The 17,939-nt window shown below is 40.3% G+C and overlaps 1 protein-coding gene across 1 annotated transcript in view; it reads left to right on the top strand.

The window, feature by feature from the left end:
• Positions 1 to 17,939, top strand: part of LOC134841116 (basal body-orientation factor 1-like) — a 152,543-nt gene that overhangs the window by 124,724 nt on the left and 9,880 nt on the right. The window contains exons 2-3 of the mRNA XM_063856902.1: positions 17,140 to 17,222; positions 17,726 to 17,824. Coding sequence (XP_063712972.1) covers positions 17,149 to 17,222; positions 17,726 to 17,824 — 173 coding nt within the window. The 5' untranslated portion in view covers positions 17,140 to 17,148. The remainder of the gene's footprint in view (positions 1 to 17,139; positions 17,223 to 17,725; positions 17,825 to 17,939) is intronic.

Below are 17,939 nucleotides of genomic sequence, written 5' to 3'. Positions count from 1 at the left end.
CCCCTGATTGGCTTGTTTCTGTTCTAGTCTTTCATAAAACTCAGTCTTCTTGCTGAGGCTGTCAGCATTCTGGTGTTTATCACTCATCCTGTGCTCAATAATCATGTGGTAGCCGCCTAATCTGACTATCTACCGACCAATATAGCTCTGGTCCATCGAGTACGTCTTCAACCCGGATAATGTTCTATTGTCCACGCGTAACTTAAAGGGAGCGCTCCCCAAGTATGCGCGGTACTTCTTCACGAATGTGACCACTGCAATCACTTCTGCTTTGGTGCACCATACTTCATTTCAGTGTCACTCAACACTCTACTGCCATATGCAATTGGACGGAGAACTGTTCTCTCATTCCACTCCTGCTCCTCATGCAGTATTCCTGAGATGGCTACTACTGATGCATCTGTGTCAAGAACATACATGCCCTTCTGTAGGCATGAATAGCACTGGCGCTTCGCACTTTTCCGCTTTATGTTCTCGAAGGCAGCTTGAGCTTCTTCTTTCCATTCGAACTTCTCTCCTTTGTTGCGCATCAGCTTCTGCATGGGATACACCTTGTCTGCGTATCCTTTTATGAACTCACGGTAATAATTGGCAAATCCTAGGAAGCTAATGAATTGTGTGTCTGTTCTGGGAGCCTTCCATGTCAACACAGCCAACATTGCTTCCGGGTGCGGCCCCATGCCATGCCTGTCCACCATTTTTCCCAGATACTTGATTTTACATTTCGATGGTTTGCATTTCAAGCCTGCTATTTTCATGCAGCCAAAGACCTCATCGAGCCGATCAATGTGGTTTTCCAAGTATGTGTTGCTATGACCTCGTCATCCACGTAACACATCACAAAGTTCGTGTACTTCTTCGTCACTCTGGTTAAAACCTGAGCCATCAGTCTTTGAAAATTTGCTGTGGCGTTGCACAAGTGAAAGGGCATCCTCCATTGGTACAACCCCAATTTACATGCGAATCCGGTCTTTTCTCTGTCCTTCTTCCGCAGAGGAACCTGCCATAAGGCAGAACCCAAGTCCAGTCTGGTGAAGAACTTGGCGTCACCAAGAGGCTCTCGTCTTTTCGCGGTATTGGGTACGCATCTATTGTCACCGCGTTCAGGTAACAAAAGTCGCAACAGAGCCTAAGCTGCCCCCTTCTTCTTGGCCATGACTACCCCGCAAGCCCAAGGCGATTTCGAGGGTTCTATCATGTCGTATTCGAGCAAAATTTCTTTTAAGAGGCGTCATTCTCCTTGCGCCTTTCCAATGAGGAATGGCGCCTTCCTCGAATTCTATTTCGTGTTCGACGAAGTTGCAACAACCGATATCCGCCTTAGGTTTTGAAAATACGTCCGCGTTCCGATTTAAAACCCCCCGTAATGATTCAAAATTTCCCTCATCTCTTTTTCCTCTCAAGTGTTCTATCTCCGTCAAAACTGGTTTGTCGGATTCTAGTTCATAAGACGAGGGGCGTTCCGGAAAAATTGAGCAGCTCGACAAGCCGTCATCCGTTTCGGTTTTCTTTGAAAACAGTCTACTAATAGATTTAAATTTTAACTTTATCAGCATGATTCGGGCAGTCTTTCACGTTATATCTCTACAAATTTTGTGTCTCCTCATAGTCGTTTTTCATCGGCAAAGCGTAACCAAGTTTCTTTCCACGCTGGATCGAAACAGTGGTGTCGAGTGTGTTCAATAACACCTTGGCACACAGCGCGTTTCGTGTTACTGGAAGCTCCGGCCTAAAATCACCGAGCTTTGACTAATTGGGTTGGGTACCAGGCAAATTTGTTGACGATCACTTAACAAATTTAAAATTTTCATCCTAAAAATCGCTATTACAGCTTGTCCGGGCTGTAGTTTTGCCTTTCTATCTAAAAAAATTAGTACCTTGTTCTCATCTGTTATTATTCTATTAATTGGTTTCTTAACGTTCTTCCGGTCCGGTTTTCTAGTCCTTATTAGGCCGTTGTTCAAATCAATCATCGCATCGAAACTCCGGACAAAATCACGACCCAAGATGAATTTCTCGACCACCAGGAAACTCATCCAGAGATCGCGTCCTCCCATCTGAAGGATCATTATTGGTGTCCTTCCGGCCACGTAGATTGCTCCGCGGTTGGCGGCCGCCAATCTGAGGTTCGTTGGAACTAGATCTTCCCTGGCGAAGCCCATTCTTTCCCAAGTCTTTGTTGGCATCACGCTTACCACTGCTTCTGTATCCAGTAGTCCTGTTACTCCAATTTTCTTCCCATTGGTGTCTAGCAGACGTGCAGTCACCTCTGCTTCGTGCCCTATGTGTACTGCATCTTGCTCCTTTCTACGGACCTTAAGTTCTTCCTGACCCAAAAAGATCTGCCCCATTTGGTCACTATCGGTTGTGACGTAGGTTCAGTGTAGATACTAATCCCGTCAACGTTCGACATCACTTGATAAGGTCCCTAGACTTCCACGTAGCACGTGGAGTTTCTTTGTTCGAGGACCACCCGTTTTCAACAACGCTCACACAGCCCTCGACTCAGTGCGTGGCTCTACTTCTTTGTTGCCAGCTCTTGCGGTTTTTCCTTTCTGCGTGCCTCCGCTTCACTCAACAGGCAAGCCTTGCTGGCTTTCACATCCGATAAAGCTTCCTCGTGCCTTGGATGCTTGATGTCCGCCATAGCATCCCTAAATTGCGGACAATCCAATTTAAATTGACCTTCCAAGTTGCAAAAGAAACACTTTGGGCCAAACTTCGCAATTACTCCTCTCATGAAACCATCATAATCGACCTCTGACGCATCTTAATCCTCGAGGCTAAAGCCTATTGCTTTCATGCCCTGTTTGTAGGCTGAAACATGATGGTCCGTCGAGCTGCAATTTGCACAAGAGCGTCTCTTGTCCATGTCGTCCCTTGTTTTGTACCAGTTGTTACCTTGGTTTGCTGGTCCATTGTTGAAATTGCCATAAATGTTTTTGTAATATCCAGATCTCGATGGAGGCTTCAGCAAAAGATATTCTTTTGACTTGAGTCTCAACGCATCTGGTGTCGGCGCATTGGTTGAGAGTGGTGTGTAATATGTCGCCAACATCGTTCGAATCTCATCATTCTTCACACCATCGATGAATTTTGAGGCTACTGCCACGTTCATCCTTCTGTTCAACTCATCTGGTTGTCTACGCCTCCCAGCATTTCCAGATCGTCTAGAAACTTGTCTATCGTCTCATCTTCACGTTGCGTCCGTTTCTCGAAGCTCATCATTGCTTGGTGTCCCTGCACCCCTGAGTCGAAACGACTTAACAAGATTTCAAAGATTTTCTCAGCAGTGTCCCGCTGGTATTGCTTTTTGGCCATCACACAGTTCAGGGCTGTCCCTTCCAAGTTGCTGGTAAGCGCACTGCATTTTTGTCTTTCTGTCAAGAACTCTTCTTCAAAAAGCAGTTTCATTACCTCTATCCATGTATCAAAACAGCCATCAGATTCATCTTTATAGCATCTTGGTTTCTTAAAATCCTTCTGGACTTTTCACTGCGTTCATTGGTTCTAGATAACCTCGTTAGGAATGTTTCTAAGGACCTGTTCAAAGATTCAAAGGCTGTGGCCATTGATGTCGCGTCCCTTGAATGCCCCGCTTGAGCATCATTGCCCCCTGATAGAGGCTCTGGATTTTCCCTCCTGTCCGAACCGCTGCGATGACTTCTTCCTTGATTCCCATGACTCGAGTTATGAAATCATATCTCCCAGTCGCATGTGTGTCTTGCGTCGGTCGTTCGTTTGATGTCGGTCTGGTGCCAGTCGAACTTCCTCTGATGTTTGGGCCCCGTGGGCTATTGTCCCCTGTGGCATAGCTGGATGAACTGCCTCTTCCTCTAGTGGATCCATATGTTCTTCTTTTATTGGGTTGTTCATTGAAGTTCACTCTCGGCTCCTTGCCGGGTTCTCCTGAGTTTGGTTCCCCATTCTTCGATCCACTCCTGCTTCCTAATAGCCCATCCAACTTGTCCATGATAGCCTGAGTTCGCCTCTCCGTCATCGCGTCTATCTTCGTGTCAAGAGTCCCAAGAGTCTGCTCTTGTTGAATTCTCAAATTCTCCAAGTCATCTCTCAATCGTAACTCTCTTTGCTCAGCTTCCCTTGTCATTCGCGACAAGTTCTTGGGCAAGTGTTCATACGTTCTCTCCTTCAATTGTTTTTCGCTTCTGCTAACTTCTTGTCTGTTGCGGTTGATCTCTTCCCGCAGGTTTTCTCTCTCGACGCGGACTGCCGTTCCTAGTTCACTCAATTTTAAGGACATCTGTTCATTCTGTTCTCATATGCTGCCCACAAGGTTGGTCAAGGCTTCTTCGATTGATGCTCCGTTTTCGTTGTCCACTAATGGCGTCACAAGTGGCGTTGTCAATCTATCGGTTCCAGGTAGCTTGATGTTGGTCGAGACTCGGGTCTTGATTCGCTGCCTCAACGTCTCTTCATGATCCACTTCTGGATCCGCAGGTGGGTTACATAGCCATGTTCAAAAATTCGTCAGTTGGGTTAAAATTCGTCATGTTCAAAAAGTCTCCTGACTGGTCTAATCCCTTTTTGGTCTTGCTTCTTGTCCTGAATACACCAAATCGGTCCATAGAGCCACTCTCCCTATTGGTGTATGCATCAATCTCCTGAGTCGAACTATTGAGGCTAACTTGAGATCCGAACTCATCTTGCTCGTCATCATCCTCCTCCTCTTATGGGTTTCTGCTCAATCGCCTGTACCCGTTCGCATGGTAATGGAAAGAAGTTTCCCAAAGTGTTCTTCACTCTTTCTGAAAACGAAGAGGACTTTGCCGGTTTCTCCGTCACACCTTGCATCATAGTGTTGTCTGTTGGTGATCTTGTAGTCGCCACGATTTCGTAGGAATGTCGGACAGTTCCGATATCTCTTCTCGGTCTAGAGTCGCGGTGGAAGTGGCAAAATCTTGGCCTTGTTTTACCGGAGTAGATTCGGTCGCCAATCTTCTGTTTCTACTTCCTTCAGGTCCATGTCCGTCCCGGTTCTCATCCATGGCCGGGTCCGGATCGGACTCTACTTCTAATATTGCCTTTTGTCCTTCTAAGGAATTTTGACTCCTGGTTTCAACTTTTCCGCCTGAAACTTTCTTCCCTTTGTCGTTCCCGTTTTGTGCAATCCTCTCCACAAAAGTGATGTTCATAGCTTTTCTTTGTTTCTCTGGTATGAATTTCCTAGAGCTATCACTTAGTTTAGGTATGCTTGCCTTGTCCAGACCCATCTTTGATTTATCGCTTCTTATTACCTATACACTCAATTCGATTGCTAGTGTCCTTATTGTTTGACTACTGATAAAAATAACACAACACAAAAAATTCCAAAAGTTTCACTTAAAAAGTGTCCACGAATCCTTGTATGTTATCACAGTACAGCGTATATACAATTTATTCATAACTACCGATTATTGTTTGTAAAGATATGAAGCTACCACAGTATGATGATATCAATGTATTTAGAAGATAGTGTGCTCACTAGCCAATCAAAAACAGATATTATTGATTCAAAATCCAAAATGAAGAAGAATAAAATATTATGATTGAAAAACGTATGTGTTTTGTACTTTAGTTAATCGCAATACAATAGTCAAACTTGTTTGTAAAGAAAGAGCTTTTCCTGTTAGCTGCTGCACCAAACAGGCAAAACTTGAAGGCAGTAATTTTCTCAAATGGGCGTCTATTGCACCCACTGAGTCCTGTGCTACCTATCTGCCTTCGGATTGCCCGAGCTAGACCTACTAAAATCCTCAAGGCAATCTTTTTTCCAAAAACGATTTAAATTTTAATCCCTACAACTCAGTGACAATATCCTATTCAATTTAGACTTAGTGTCGCGAATATCCGGTTTTAGTTTAACTCTGAACTTTTTGAAAGGCAAGTTACCAGAGCAGTCACTGGTTTCTAGCCTGACACCTAATAACCTAATAATCTTAATATTTACTTTTCTTTTGTCTACTTAAGTTTTGACAAAAATAGGACTCTTCCCGATTGGCAAAAATAGGACCCTTCAAGACTGGCGAAACTTGGACCCCTCCGGATTGGCGAAATAGGAACCCTCCGGATTGACAAAAATAGCTTTTCCGGGACTTTTAAAAATCTCACCCGAGACCCTTCCGGATACGTTCTCCGATGCTATTATGCTGTAGGAACTAACTAGAAAGGGTGTAATTTCCGTCCCTAGACCCTTCCGGATCGAAGCTAAATCTCTTGTTTTGCTATTCTACTCAACTGTGAAGGGTCTTGTAACTAGCCTAGTTTCGACTGAACGATGGTTTTCTGGGTTCTTTGGCCCTCCCTTTTTGTCTAAAACAACGTACAATTGCATTATTCAACCGTTACTACCCTTAAGCAGGGTCATAAGGGCTTTTTAAAAACATTTTTTTTTTTACAAAATGTGAAGGGTCTTTCTTCACTAATTGGTAAAATTGCTAAAAACAATCTTAAAAAATTTTCAAGCTTATTTTTCGAATAAATGAAAATTCTATGAGTAAGCTCATCTAATTTCTGATCTAATGGTACTAGGATCAACTTGATGTCCTAACAAAATTTTTTTTTATTTTAAATCGTTTCGTTTTTCAAAAATCAAGAAAATTTGGTTTTCGGTACCCAATTAGTTCCAACCAATTCCGAACTAAAGTTAACCGTTTCCACCGTTATACTAGTTTAATTACGAATTAACTCACTAACTTAGTGCGTTTTCCGTTTCAAAAAAGATCGAAATCTCAAAAATTGCGATATGTGGGGGGATCAAAATATCACTATTTTGACCCCAAAAACCGGACTGCTTACTGTGTTATTCACTGAAAAACGGTATAGGAGTATTAATATAGGCAGTATAAAAGCTATTGCTAATATTATTTTTCCCCTCCGGGTTTGTTCAATATCCGATTTAAGGTGCTTAACTCGGAAATTCACAACTCCGTGGAGGGTCACTTCAGTGCAGTCACTGTCGAGCTCCCCACAGATTGATATCTTACTTTTGGTACCAAAAGGGATACAAAATTTGTTAACGATACCAAACAGTCGATTGTTGTTGTCATTGAGCACCTTCTTGTCTTTCCTTGCACTGCTTGCCGGATCAGTCTTCTTCTCTAATCCCGAGACCCATCCGGATTGCGCGCAAATTAGCATTAACGTGCTTAAATACTCAAATAACGCAACCGTACAAGCACCACAAACGGGCAACAAACTTGATCATAACGATCCTGACTGATGTAAATGCCTGTAACAACAATATATCTAACAACAACAAACGGGAGGGTCGGATCACATGTTGTCTGGGGTAATCATTTCTACAGATTTTTTTTTTATTTTTCACTGTTTTTGGTTTTTTCCGTTATTTTTTTAAATGTATTTAATTTTTCTTAGGTACTATACTACTTTTTGTTTGGTTTCCTCTATATCTTTAAGTGTTTTTTGTCACGTACCACTCAGGCAATGACGGGACCGCGAGTTCCGCACCCTTCCTGGTTCGTGTATTTTCGGTCTTAACTAGATTAAAAAGCTATGCACGGGAATCCGGAAGGCTTCCGCGTTCTGATTTACCCTTCCGCCCCGGTGGTTAGGGGCTTATATCGGAGTGCTGGTTAATGGTTCTGCCGGTCATGATGATAAAAAAGGATAACACCCAGGAGCGGCATAAAAACATCTTTGTAACATTCGCCCGGAAGTACATATCGACGGAAAAAAAAGCTAGGTTCTAAAAAACACTGGCTAGCGTCTAAACACAGCTCTACATGTTTTTTACCGTATCTGCCAAAACCAGTTCTCTTGGTGGTCTTTCTAACATCGGGTCGACAAAAAACATTACTATTTCCGGCTTCGATCAGAACGCTCTAATTAACTGAATTACGCGCAAAAATAGTGAGCTCTGGTTGGGTCTCAGTTACCCCAGACCACGAGATCACTCTTAAAAACAAGGCTACTAATTTGTTTTTATATTACTATTGTTTTTGTTCAGTAGAAGAAATTTTTGCTAAAAAGTAAATTTCAAACAATTTCGCAACTATGTGCATCGTCAGGGTTTTTACAATAAACTACTCTAAATGACGATAAAACATCAATTTACAAATGTTATTTACAATAAATCACATACAATTTGGTTCCAAACCATCATGATAAAAAATTAGCCAATCACAGTTGACCTCTAAATTACTATTAAGATTAAAATACTTTTAACCTCTAAAATTAATTAAACATTTTTAAATTAATTTGTCTGGAAGTTTCTGAGCCATAATTTCGATTTAGACATGTACGTTTTGAATAAAAACCCAAAAAATTTTTGGGACTAAATTTTCAGTGTTAACTCCCTGCTCCTAAACTCATCGCGCTTGTTCAAGCCCGGTTTCTCTTTCCTGATATGTATTGCCTCTAGTGTTAGCAATTTTGTTTGGTTGTTTGACCTATCTATAATTTCCCAACTAAGATCTGCGCTATTTCCCTCAAGTTGGCATTGCTGAAGGTGGATGCCTACCGGTGAGTCTGCTTTCTTATGTTCCTCAATTCTAGTGGTCAAATGTCGAACAGTTTGTCCGACATAGGTGGAAGTGCATCCACTACATGACAGTTTATAAGCCACTCTTGACTTGAGGTCATTAGAAAATGCTGACTTCAGTGATGGTAAACATGATTGCAGTTTTCTTGTGGTGAAAACCACTTAAACGTTAGTTAATTTTCGTAACCTGTTAGCAAAATATTGGCTCTGGTTACCTCTATATTGCACCATCAGCATTGGGGGCTTCAATTCCTTTGGTGATTGAACTGACAAACCCCTGTCACTATCCAGGGGCTTGCCCTTACCCTCGATGATCTTGCACAAGGCGTCTGAAGCCACCTTTGCGGACCTCTTTTCAGGGTACTGATTTGTCAGCCATTGCGCCCTATTAGTTTCCATAGCCTTATCAAATTGCTCCTAGCTAGATGTACTCCTAAAAACCCTGTGTACAGTGCCTTGGATAACACTACGCTTATACTGAGTTGGGGCGCAGCTTCTATAGTTCATTATAGTCCCTGCATCTGTTGGTCTGTTGGTTTTTGATACCAACTGCAAATAACACGCCTGCCCTGTGATACATTTATGTTCAAATCCAGGAACGGCAAATTCCCCTCCGAATTAGTTTTCTCTAGAGTGAACTGCAAATTTGGATGAAGAGAATTGGCGGCATCGAGAAGACAACTCGGCTCCCCTCTGACTGTTCTAACAATGTCATCCACATACCTGAGGAACAATTTCACCTGGGGAGTATCCTTCTCCTTGCTCTTAGCTTGGCAGCAGCTTTCACAGTACCAGACTATCTCGGTTATTGATGCGTATACGTCATCGGATATTTTTCAGCATTTTAGATGATACCAGTTTCGGCAACTCTCGCATTCAACCCCCTTTGATCTATATGTGACTTTCCTGCTGCAACATGGGCACAAGCCGTTTTTGTCATTAATTTGCTGTACCCCCGTTCCCACCGGTATTTGTTGTCGTAGAGCAAATTCGTATTCTTTCAGCCATAAATTTTCCAGAATTACAGCGAGGGACGCGCCCATTGCTAAACCATCAACTTGTACATACCATGAATCATTACACTTGATATATACTTTGCTGACCGCCATATTCAAAGCCTTTTCATGGTTGCTCTTTGAATTTCAGGAGGAGACTCCTGGCTGTAAAGTTTCTGTAAAGCAATTTCAATTGCCTCCTTCAGGGGAACGTTGGTGTACAAACTTTTCACATCAAGAGATATTATGGTTTCATCCGGATATCTCTTGTTCAGTAGATGAAAATACAACTCACTTATTCAGTAGATGAAAATCATCATCTCCATCGAAGATGGATCAACCCTTTCCCTCAACTCCTAGCTTCTCATGATCTGAAAACGACTTCAGATGTTATTAATTCAATTCAGGACATCTCCAGGAAGCTAAAAGTATATAAAATGCAGTTCTAGTTCTCTTCCCGAGACCCCTCCGGATTCTGGAATCCGGGGAAATAATGTCCTTATTTCTTTCAGGAAGTCTGGTCACGTCGTCCAAACACCCTTCCTGGCAGGGATTTCAATACAATATCAATATATTGAGCTCAATATCAATATCTTCCATTCAATATCAATATCAATATCAAATAGGATGAAATTTCAATATCAATATCAATATCTAAAAGCCCAATATCTCAATATTATCACTATTTTAAGATACCAGAGACCAAATTCAATATTGAATTTCGAAATATATAATTAAAAAACTTATGTGTTTTTAAATAAGAATAAGGCCTTCTTTGATTTATAATCAGTGTTCATGTAATACCTCTTTGAAAGAGGCTCTTTCACATTTCAGAAACTTTTCATCACCATTTGTTTTATGTGTATGTGTTAAAACGTCACGTTTCAAGCAATGATACAAAATCCGTTTTTCTCAATATCTACAAAATATTCAATATCAATATCAATATCTAGCCTTCAATATCTCAATATTAAAATTCAACATTGACATCGTCTCAATCTTCAATATCTGATCATTCAATATATTGCAATCCCTGCTTCCTGGTTCTCGGGAATTGCTTTGTAACGATTATAGCTGCACAATCGTTACAACTCACTCGGAATCTTCTTCCAAGAATAATCTCAATTTCAATTTGTATCGTAGGCTTGTCGTTCACCTCGTCTATTTCAACGATTATTAAGGTTCTCGTTTTTCTCGTTTTCAGTTGTCGCGAAATCTAAAGGTCGTGACGTCTTTATTTTGAAAATAATTTTTCAAAATTAATATGAAACTCCAAATTAACCCTTCCGTGTTCTTTTTTTTCCAAAATTTAACAAAAAGTAGAATAAGAATTTTTTAAAAATGTTAATTCAAACGTTTTTGCACATTTTATGCATCGTCAGGATATAAAATTTTTTTATTTACAATAAAATGATCAAAGATCATGTATGAAATTCAAAAAGAACATGTTAGAAATTTTTAACCAATCACATTCTTACATCTGTTATTACGTAATCATTATTTCATCGATTATGACAATTTCCATACTTTTTTGTTACTTGAGTCATAATTTTTCGATTTGATGTTTTATCCAAACTGACATGTCAGTTTATTTATTTTTTTTTTCAAAAATTGCAATTTTTAGTCATGTTTAAACATGTACTATAATTTTAATGTCAGCTCCCTGCTCCTGAACTCCTCGCGCGTGTTAATTCTGGGGCGTTCTTTCCAAATATGTAAGGCCTCCAGAGTGAGGAGTTTCTGTATGTTACTTGATTGATCTATAATCTCAGACTTAAGCTCAGCGCTCTTACCATCCCTGTCACATTCTCTCAAATGTTGCCCTACTGGCGAATCTTCCTTGTGATGCTCTTCAATCCGCGTGGTCAAATGCCGGACCGTTTGTCCAACATAGGTGGAATTACATCCACTACATGTGAGCTTGTAGACCACTCTGGATTTCAAATCTTTCGCAAAGGGAGATTTAAGGGACGGTAGGCAAGTCTTGAGCTTTCTCGTAGTAAATATCACTTGGGCTCCGGCGTTTTGACGCAGTTTGGCAGCAAACCACTCCGATGCATTACCCCGGTATTGTAATGTTATAATGGGTGCACTGACCTTTAAAGGATCTTCCTTGACTGATGTTACCGTTGTTCGTGTGTCAGTTTTTCGGTCGATGATCTTATTCAACGTTCTTAATACGACACCATCTGACCATTTTTCAGGGTATTGATTATCCACCCATTGTTCTTTATTAATCTTCATTGCATTGTCAAAGTTTTCCCATGTTGATGTACTTCTAAAAATCCGATGGACAGTACCCTCAACTACATTGCGTTTATATTGCAATGGAGCGCAGCTTCTGAAGTTAAGGATAGTCCCAGTATCCGTTGGTTTTTGATACCATCCACATGTTACCTTTTTTCGTGAGTCCACATTAATGTTCAAATCTAGAAAGGCTAAGTCTCCGTTCGAATCCGGATTTTCGATAGTGAATTGTAAGTTGGGGTGGAGCTCATTAGCTGCTTTTAACACTATATCTGGATCCCCCTTTACCGTCCTCACTATATCATCTACATATCTTAGGAACGCTTTGACATTTTCTGTTGGTTTTTCTTGATCTCGCTGCTCTTTACATCTCTTACAATACCAAACCATTTCTGAGATTTGCTCATATTCTTTGTCGGATACATTACTACACTTTAAATGGTACCAATTTGAACAAGCTTCGCATTCGATCCCCTTACTTCTGTATGTTACCCTCCGCTCGCAATCAGGGCATAGGCCATTCCGGTTTTCATTTAGCTGTGTCAACGCAGGTACTTCCTTCATTAATGCATATTCGTACTCCTTTAGCCATAAATTGGCAAGAATGACAGCAAGGGATGCACCCATTGCCAACCCATCCTTTTGTACGTACCATAAACCATTGCATTTGAAGTGCACCTTACTTACCGCCATATTCAACAATTTCTTCATAGTTCCGCGTGCCAGTTTAGGAGGACTAGTTTGTTTGTACAGTTTCCTCAGTGCTATATCTTTTGCCTCCTTTAGTGGGACATTAGTGTACAAACTTTTGACATCCAGGGAGATAATACTCTCATTATAGTCTGGATCTATGTTCTCTATGATCTCCCGAGCCATTTGTGTGTTTGTCTCAATGTTTGCCCCCTCAATGTTGTCAAAAAATTTGGCCAAAGTTTTATTTAGATGTTCATATGAGCTCCCTGGCAGTGACAGTACGGGACGGAGAGGGGTTCCTTTCTTATGTACTTTAGCCAATCCAATTAATCGAGCTGGCTGCCCTCCCGTGGACCTAAGCCTACTATACAGTGCCTCATCGATCTCATCTTTCTTTTTCATGGCCAACAGTTCTTTGTTGATGTCTTTCTCAATTTTCATAACAACACTATCAGTTAAACCTGGTTTTTTGCTATATTGTTCCGATTGCAGCAGCTCAGTTAGTTTAGCCTCATATGTCGTTTTCTTCATTACACAGAAGCCAACACCTTTATTGAATGGGACTGCCAAGAGACCATTGTCCTTCAAATACTTCCTGGCTTTCTCAATCCCTCTATCCGACGGTGTTTGCCGCACACGTTTAGCGTATGATTTTGCAGCAGCTTCAATTTCACATAGTTTCTCACCTGGTACCTTTTGCGATTTAAGCTCAGATAAAAAATTATCAATGTCCACAAGAAAGTGAAGTTCATTGAAACGATCCCTCACCGGGTGCTTTGGGCCAAAACCTAACACTTCATGAACCCACTTGGGTAGCTCAATGCCATCTAGTGCTCTGACCGATTTGTCATTCACTTTCATTAACGGTCTTTCCTGCCGCTCTGCTAACACTGAAAATTTAGTCCCAAAATATTTTTGGTTTTTTATTCAAAACGTACATGTCTAAATCGAAATTATGAAAATGAAACTAACTTGGAAAATTGTGTTAGACTATTTAAAATTCTTTAAAAAAGTTCAAGTATCTGTACATAGACTGAAGTTTCTGAGAAAATGTCTGAAAAACGATCTAATACCGGACTTTTTGAAGTTTAGGGTCCCCGAGAACGGGGTTTTTTCGGACCAAGCTGTGCATAATTTTCAATTGAAACTACTAAGGACTGAAACTTCTAGGGCAAATGAGGATAGGAAAAGGTACGAGGAGATGCTAAGGAAAGCAAGATCACTGGTGCAAAAAGAAATTGACAAACAGTGGTGGGCATCCATTTTCCGATTCGTGAGGCGGCAAGTTGAGGCAAGCTTAAAGACAACATCAGAAAACCATAGAAAAAAGTTAGAAAAACTGTCCGAGAGACAAGATAAACCTCTTGGGGGGAGAAATGAGCGATCAGTTAGGGTACTTGATAATATTGAACTGCCTGAATGGGTATATGAAGTGCTATCAATGGGCCCCAAGCATCCAATTAGAGACAAATTTAACGAAACACATTTTTTGGCGGATATCGACATTTTCCTCTCACAATTGAAAAATCAAAAAACATCTGGTGAAACGTTATGTGAAATAGAAGCCGCGGCAAAGGCATATGCAAAAAACGTACGGCAAACCCCAAGAGACAAAGCCGTTGAAAAAACGAGGAAATATCTCAAAGATAATGGGTTGCTGGCTGTGCCTTTTGATAAGGGGGTTGGTTTTTGCATAATGAGGAAACAAACATATGAATCAAAGCTGGAATCCTTGTTGCAATCTGCTCAGTTTGTGAAAAAAGATGCAACCACTGATGAGGTGATACTGAAAATTGAGAAAGAACTTAACAAAGAGTTACTAGCCATGAACAAAAGAGACGAGATAAGTGATCAGTTATATTCTAAGATACGATCAACAGGGGGGCAACCCGCCCGTTTGTACGGTTTAGCTAAGGTACACAAGGATGAGACACCCCTACGACCTGTACTATCACTTCCCGGCAGCTCGTATGAGAATCTTAACAAAATGCTTGCGAAGTTTTTTGACAACATCGATGGAGCAAATATAGAAACCAATACTAAAGAGGCTAGAGAAAAAATAGAAAACATTGCTCTAGATCCGGATGAAACCATAATATCTCTTGATGTGAAAAGTTTGTACACCAACGTTCCCCTGAAGGAGGCAATTGAAATTGCTTTACAGAAGCTGTACAGCCAGGAGTCTCCTCCTGAAATTCAAAGAGCAACCATGAAAAGGCTTTTGAATATGGCGGTCAGCAAAGTATATTTCAAGTGTAATGATTCATGGTATGTACAAGTTGATGGTTTAGCAATGGGAGCGTCCCTCGCTGTAATTCTGGCAAACTTATGGCTGAAAGAATACGAATTTGCTCTACGACAACAAATACCGGTGGGAACGGGGGTACAGCAAATTAATGACAAAAACGGCTTGTGCCCATGTTGCAGCAGGAAAGTCACATATAGATCAAAGGGGGTTGAATGCGAGAGTTGCCGAAACTGGTATCATCTAAAATGCGGAAAAATATCCGATGACGTATACGCATCAATAACCGAGATAGTCTGGTACTGTGAAAGCTGCTGCCGAGCTAAGAACAAGGAGAAGGATACTCCCCAGGTGAAATTGTTCCTCAGGTATGTGGATGACATTGTTAGAACAGTCAGAGGGGAGCCGAGTTGTATTCTCGATGCCGCCAATTCTCTTCATCCAAATTTGCAGTTCACTCTAGAGAAAACTAATTCGGAGGGGAATTTGCCGTTCCTGGATTTGAACATAAATATATCGCAGGATAGGCGTGTAACTTGCAGTTGGTATCAAAAACCAACAGATACAGGGACTATACTGAACTATAGAAGCTGCGCCCCAACTCAGTATAAGCGTAGTGTTATCCAAGGCACTGTACACAGGGTTTTTAGGAGTACATCTAGCTGGGAGCAATTTGATAAGGCTATGGAAACTAATAGGGCGCAATGGCTGACAAATCAGTACCCTGAAAATTGGTCCGCAAAGGTGGCTTCAGACGCCTTGTGCAAGATCATCGAGGGTAAAGGCAAGCCCCTGGATAGTGACAGGGGTTTGTCAGTTCAATCACCAAAGGATGAAAAGCCCCCAATGCTGATGGTGCAATATAGAGGTAACCAGAGCCAATATTTTGCTAACAGGTTACGAAAATTAACGAACGTTCAAGTGGTTTTCACCACAAGAAAACTACAATCATGTTTACCATCACTGAAGTCAGCATTTTCTAATGACCTCAAGTCAAGAGTGGTTTATAAACTGTCATGTAGTGGATGCACTTCCACCTATGTCGGACAAACTGTTCGACATTTGACCACTAGAATTGAGGAACATAGGAAAGCAGACTCACCGGTAGGCCTCCACCTTCAGCAATGCCAACTTGAGGGAAATAGCGCAGATCTTAGTTGGGAAATTATAGATAGGTCAAACAACCAAACAAAATTGCTAACACTAGAGGCAATACATATCAGGAAAGAGAAACCGGGCTTGAACACGCGCGATGAGTTTAGGAGCAGGGAGTTAACACTGAAAATTTAGTCCCAAAATATTTTTGGTTTTTTATTCAAAACGTACATGTCTAAATCGAAATTATGACTCAGAAACTTCCAGACAAATTAATTTTAAAATGTTTAATTAATTTTAGAGGTTAAAAGTATTTTAATCTTAATAGTAATTTAGAGGTCAACTGTGATTGGCTAATTTTTTATCATGATGGTTTAGAACCAAATTGTATGTGATTTATTGTAAATAACATTTGTAAATTGATGTTTTATCGTCATTTAGAGTAGTTTATTGTAAAAATCCTGACGATGCACATAGTTGCGAAAACGTTTGAAATTTACTTTTTAGCAAAAATTTCTTCTTTTCATGTCTATCCTTGATGTCATGGATAGCAATTCTAGCCTGGAGCTTTAGATAAAATGCTATCGAGGGCCACCATTGTTCATCTATCCCTCTCCGCACTACCTCTCTGACATATAAAATAAACTGACATGTCAGTTTGGATAAAACATCAAATCGAAAAATTATGACTCAAGTAACAAAAAAGTATGGAAATTGTCATAATCGATGAAATAATGATTACGTAATATTAGATGTAAGAATGTGATTGGTTAAAAATTTCTAACATGTTCTTTTTGAATTTCATACATGATCTTTGATCATTTTATTGTAAATAAAAAATTTTTATATCCTGACGATGCACAAAATGTGCGAAAACGTTTGAATTAACAATTTTAAAAAATTCTTATCCTTCCGTGTTCGTCGAAATGAACGATTAAGACCTCTAATTCGTTAAAACGGTTAATCTTCCCACTCCGATGTAACAATAAAATTTCGAATTCGATTTTGCATTTCCGTACATTCTGGTCGAATGTCACATAATTTTAATTGTACACTGTTTTTATTATAATGCATTGACCATTTTGTATAGTAATTAAAGTGTTTCTTTTTCACTAAGCACAACACTTGTTTTAAAGGCAGTTAAAAAATTGACAAGCTGGATGGGCCGATTTTTTGCTACAGACTAGACAGGCTATGATTGAAAGAACTCTGAGAAAACGACTTGATTCAAGGCGCTGTGAAAATCGCTTAATTTTTGAACAACATGAATTTGGAATACTTAAATATTAATACAATATTACCAGATTTCCGCAATTGGTAAGAGCATATGCGCCGATTCCATTTTTTTCATATCAATTTTCTTCAGGTTGAAAATGCCCAAGAAAGGCAAGAAAGGAGGGACAGGGAAAGGAAAGAAAGGAAAAGGAAAGAAAGGAGGGAAGAAAGAGTAAGACATGACCTCTATCGAAGTTTTTGATATGGAATGTGGCAGCGGTGCTGCCCCTTATGCCTCATCTACTAACGTTCGCGGCTTGTAAACCAAAAAGTGTATCGCAGCTACGATAAATTAATCATGATCAAACTTTTGCTCAAATTATGAGAGAATGATGATGGCAGGATTGCCGAAAACGTTTTTATTTCAACCTTGATCCGACTTGTTTTTCTATTATGTTTTTGAAAGGGCGAATATGTTTTTTTACGTTTTTCAATTTTTTGACCATCAAAAATCTAAGTCTGAGTGGGTGGTGTGGTAATCTATATGAAATGTTTTACAGAATCAAAATGGAATCCTATTTGACGGCTTTGTTTGAAGTTGCTGCTGCAATTGAAGTATGTGGTTTGATGGCAAACACCATAGTTTTTTTATAAACTGAGCATAGCGATTGTATTTTGTCTACCTTTCAACCAGCTCTTTTTGACAAAATTAAAATTATCCGTACTTGAATTTAGTAAACCCGGTAAAGATGATATCGCCGGGTTGGCAGCAGCCAATGCAAGAATTTGGGAGCACAGACTGGACAACATTGAGAAGTCGCGCAATGAATACAGGTTAAAATCTACCTTATAAATGGGGGATGCATCTCTCTTAATATTGCAATAGACCATTGATTGTGGTTCCGTGCACTTTTTTCAACAAACCTTTTCGATCAATCGAATCATGAAA

Source organism: Symsagittifera roscoffensis, chromosome 3 (genome assembly GCF_963678635.1).
Source record: "Symsagittifera roscoffensis chromosome 3, txSymRosc1.1, whole genome shotgun sequence".
Taxonomy (NCBI): domain Eukaryota; kingdom Metazoa; phylum Xenacoelomorpha; order Acoela; family Convolutidae; genus Symsagittifera; species Symsagittifera roscoffensis.
Note: the sequence above shows the minus strand (reverse complement) of the source record. Positions and strands in the feature narration are given on the sequence as shown.